Source organism: Stylophora pistillata, chromosome 7 (assembly GCF_964205215.1).
Source record: "Stylophora pistillata chromosome 7, jaStyPist1.2, whole genome shotgun sequence".
NCBI lineage: Eukaryota > Metazoa > Cnidaria > Anthozoa > Scleractinia > Pocilloporidae > Stylophora > Stylophora pistillata.
This window is the reverse complement of record NC_142525.1, coordinates 23,674,701-23,679,611: the sequence shown is the minus strand read 5'-3', so window position 1 is coordinate 23,679,611 and position 4,911 is coordinate 23,674,701. Positions and strand designations below refer to the sequence as shown.

The window sequence follows — 4,911 nt, the reverse complement described above, 5'->3', positions numbered from 1 at the left end:
CTTGGTGAAAAAGTGACAAAAAATTATATATTGGTCAGGTATGGCGTAGATACAATACAAATTACGACCAAGATATTCACCCGGAAAATGCGACGCCTGAAAACAAAAGAAAACTGCAACATCCACTCATAATACTGTATAGCAGATGGCTTGGACCCGACTCAAGTCCCTAACTTATACACGAACTGGACAGAACAACCTAACTTTACCGACGCATTGAAGCTGACCAACGACATCACGACTGACAAACAACTCCTCGCCAAACTCTGATGATGACTTCCGCTGAAGTCATAGAAACCACAGTCTAACAAACGGTCTACCAACTTTAATACAAACAAATCACGCGAACAAAAAACGCTCTTGATCTTTTGAAACTGAAGTTTTGAGCAAGAACCATTGTAACACATACCCTATTCATAAACACGGGGCACTGGTAGATTTCCAAATTTTCAGCTTCGTTTCTCTTATCCGATCCAGGTTCCTCCTCTTCCTCAGGTATAACAGCGGACACGAAGAGGTCTGGTAGTGATGAAATTGCCGACCTAATGGCAAAGAGAAAAACAGCAGTAGTAGGTTGTGAGACAAACCATTCATTTGTTTAGAGAGTTAACTTGCTACATCAATTTCCACAATTTAATATTTGTTTTCTTTCATAACAAAGGTAACAACGGCGTTTTGACCTCCGCGAAAGCACCGTCTATTTCTCCTGAATTTAGAACTCACTTAACTACTTGACAAAACTTACGTTGGTTCTACGAGGCACTCTGTATCGAGGTCCAGAGACGCCCCCTCAATGTACAGCCCATTGATGACCAGGCCTTGCTCGGTCTCATCTTTCCTGCTGTCACGTGACATGTAGGACTTCGCCAAGGAACAACGAAGTTCCACCTTTGAAAAATTAGTCAAAATGCGATAAAATATCATCGATCTGTTGTCAGTATATATACAGATCTTAATTTCAGCATCGTTAAAAAGGATGAAAAATATAAAATTCGTATGATAAGGGGGAAAGATTGAAAGAATTCATTAAGGACTGTTTCCGGTACCGTCAATTAAGACGTTGAATTTGATTTCATCAGACAGCAAATCCTGCGATTTGTTTTCAGTGATAACATTACAGCGCAAATAGTAAACAGCTAATAGTTCGGAATCATCTGAGTGTACAATTTAAGAATCTCCGTTCCGATTGGAGCTTAATCAGCGATGTAATATCGTATCCCTCCTCTCCCCTCCGAGCCATCAAGTTTATCGTAAATGTATCATCAATAAAACCTCCACACACATTTCCAACAACTTCTCAATTGTGATAAAGGTAAAAGAGCTGGTTATGGTGATTATCTCAAATCGATTCAATCCCATCGTAAAGATGTTGAACTGAATGATAGGCACAATATCTAAAAAAAACAGCATAACGTTACCTCGTCCACGGTACATCCAACCATTGCAGCCTTCTCGTGTTTCAATGACGTTATCAATGCTCCAGGATTGGCCAGGCCACCAAGCCAAACGGAGGTCAGCTGGCCACGCCCTACCAAGGGCTCCGAGTTTGGATTTGGAATAACGCCACGTCGCACCCATTCACTAAGCTGCTTATGACGACGATTAAAGTCTGTTTGGATGGAGAAAATGACTTGTAAAAATATTTTTTCTTATCCTTTTATCAAAAAGGAAAGGACTTTCACCGATTTTAAGTTGGTATTAGGTTAAAAACTCTTAGAAAACAGCAAAGGCAAATTAACCACACGAGTTGAAAATAAGTTTGGAATTTATTTCTGTTATCATGTTTACTTCAGATTTCGTTTAATGATTTGTTAAGTGATGAGTACTTTTTGCCATGAAAGAGTCAGAAGAGAAGCCTTTCTATTCCAATATCTGATTGGCTTTATTCTCGTTTCGCTGCAACTTACTCCATTGTAAATTATGAAAGGAAATCAACACATGTTAATGTTCTATCAAAATAACATCCCGCTGATATGTTTGCTAAGATCTTCAGCGGCTTGCTTATATAGTGCCGAAGTTGTGAAAGCTAACCAATCCTGAGAAGTTGAATGTCAATGAAAGTAAACAGAATCATTCAAAATACTATGACTTCGCCCCTTTTAAGGCCAATCAAAGGAGGATTTATACTTAATGTTAAATTACAACTTCTACTAAGAGTAAACTGTGTGCGTTACCTTTGAGCCAGGATGTTAAACTGTGGGGGGAGGGCTGAGCATGCGGATGCAACCAGTCACTGGGCACCATGTCCTGTTGAAGCGCATCAACGATGCGCGTTAAGTATGGTGGGATTGCTGGAGACCCTCCTAACACACACTGCTCCAGAATTTGCAGAGAGTGTCGAATGTGATAGAGAAGGCAGTTAAACCACTGGCATTCCTGAGAGAAGAAGAAAACAGAAGAAAAAAGGATATTACATGACGAGTTTTCAAATTCAAATTAAGCAAACAGACAACGCAACAGTTTCATTTCGAGGTCACAACTTGACTAGGTAAAAAAAATGTAAGCATTCAATCTTTGAATGCATTTCCTGACACCACCATACGGATTCACGACTATGGCTCTGCTTGAGAAAATGCATATCTAACTTTTGTATTAGTTACCATTGTTAAGGTACACCTCTATCCAGGGGACAATTTCTCGAAATCCAAATCATGCTTCCACCGTGAGACGTGGTTTGGTTGTGGACCATAAAAAGCAACCACCCTCAAACCCTTTTACCAAGGCTTAACATTCACCTCTTCATTTACATCATTATTGGGCACAAGCATCACAAATCGACATACCTATCCTTTACTATGCAGGATGTTTGTCACCTAGGACCTAATTAACCTACCTAGCCTCCAACGAGTCTCCTATAGCTCGGTGGTAGAGCTTTTGAAGACCTAATCTGAAGGTCCTAGATTCGTCTACTATTGGGAGTACTCGGCAAAGCTGTGCCCTTAGGAAAATTTAATGGAGCCCAGTGCTTTAAAACCGTGAAATCCAGGGTGCCCAGCATATGCTTCGTATGAAAAACTAAAATTCCTGAGTCGCCCAATAGCAAAAGTAAGGCGCCAGGGCGCTGCTTGACCACAGCCTTGCTCGGAGTTCTTTTATTCCGAGTATGTCTGTATCATTCACTGAGTAACATCATCGTTGACTTAGATCACCAGGCTTAAAATTTATCATCTTCATTTACATCATCATTGCGCAAAAAATAAATGTCACATGACTATACCTTTTGTAATAGGTAGCTCATAGACTCTGATAAATGTTCGTCGCTCCCGATACTACTTCCTGACTCTGAGTATACTGACAAGGCTCGCATTTGAGATAGCACGCGCGGAAGAAGCTGAGTGACGGGCATGGCTCCCTCGCCTTCTATCTTTAATAACGTCGGGAGCTGTTCAAGACACATGTTCATTGAAGCACGCAAGCAAGCCATGTCGACTTTGCTGTCCAATGAGGATTCCAGAAAAAGCGCAGTGGTGTTGTTGATGTCTCTGTACAGCTTGTCCAATTTGCGAATAAATTCCGAGGCACTGTGAAGTCAGTAAAGGAGTAATCTAAGAATTTCGAGTTAATAACTTTGTATGGAACGATGCGCAGAAGGCAGCCCATTTTACTGATACAACAGGGGACCTACAATGTAATATTTTAATGGCGAAAACCATCGTCACGTACTTTAAATGAACTCTTGCAGGTCCGCAAACAAATCAGCAAAACTCAAGTACAGCTAAACTCGTATTTCGTTTAAAATAAGGATCGATAACGTTACATTTGGGCAATAATTCATGGGTAAATATACTTTTAAAGACTTCGTTGAGAAATGAGTTCCGCTGCAAATATCATTGCCTTTTCTTCCCATACTTAGAAAGTTTGAGAAAGTATTAAACCAATCTGAAATAAAAAAACTGATCGCCCCCACGATCAAACTCACCGCGCTTCATTGTATTCCCGTTCTACACTGATATTCAGCCCCAGGGCCTTCACGACGCTTACATCTGCGTCCTCTGACCCAGTCTTCTCTCTAAACCATTTGCCATATTCGGCCGGGTCCACATTAGTCGGTGGCACTGGTAAGCTTATCGAACCGAGGGTAAGCGAAGAGCGCTGTTGCAGGGCAGTCTCGCTTATCACTTGCCGTGTCAGGATTTCCACGAAACGACGATCCCACGAGTCTGTAATTTTCCCGCCATAAATTCCCTACAAGAGTTTAAGCAATCGAGAAATTCTAAATCGAAAAGGGAGTAGATCCTGTTCCCTTTCGTTCCCAATAAGTCATCAGGTTTCGTTAACATTTCACCACTCCCAATTTATACTCTTCAATAGAAAAAATCCCTGTGGAAGTAAACACATAGATGATTATCAAAGCAGAGGTGACTATGCCACCGTAGCGAGTTTATATCAGCTCGTGTTACGAACGTTGGGCATTATCCATGTGCCTGGCGAATACTTCAAACATCAGCTCATTTAACTAAACTTTGACATCCTAATCATGAATTGAAGTACTCTTTTTACCAGCCGACGTTGAATAAGTTTCTCTACGAGAAACTTATGAATAATCGCTAAACCGGGAGTCAACTCTAAAATACCAGAATCGCGTTGAGAGAAAGTCCTCATTCATTTCTAGGTTTCGAAAAAGGTAAATAATGCCCAAAATCTTACCCTGGCAATAACATCTGAAAGCGCCTTGGACTGTGACGCTCCTAAGCCCTCTGCCTTTTTGGCCCAGCCGATCACCATCTCAAATGACGTCAGTAAATCACGTGTAGAAACTGGATATCGACAGCTGGATGCTCGCGTTCCCAGCTGATGGCGCATAAGCAGAGCGCTGTGATTGACGCACAGACCAAACAGAGTTGAACGAACTGCGAGGAACTGGTCACGAGCTTGTTTCCAATAGGACTGAGGAACAGCCTGTTGAGAAAA

At 41.4% G+C, this 4,911-nt stretch overlaps 1 protein-coding gene across 1 annotated transcript in view; it reads right to left on the bottom strand.

The window, feature by feature from the left end:
• The window catches only part of LOC111339840 (uncharacterized), a 72,850-nt gene that overhangs the window by 926 nt on the left and 67,013 nt on the right, over positions 1–4,911 (bottom strand). Inside the window, exons 78-84 of the mRNA XM_088728981.1 lie at positions 4,648–4,899; positions 3,920–4,185; positions 3,218–3,521; positions 2,175–2,376; positions 1,419–1,609; positions 746–888; positions 410–542 (exon numbers count right to left, since the gene is read on the bottom strand). Coding sequence (XP_088585107.1) covers positions 410–542; positions 746–888; positions 1,419–1,609; positions 2,175–2,376; positions 3,218–3,521; positions 3,920–4,185; positions 4,648–4,899 — 1,491 coding nt within the window. The remainder of the gene's footprint in view (positions 1–409; positions 543–745; positions 889–1,418; positions 1,610–2,174; positions 2,377–3,217; positions 3,522–3,919; positions 4,186–4,647; positions 4,900–4,911) is intronic.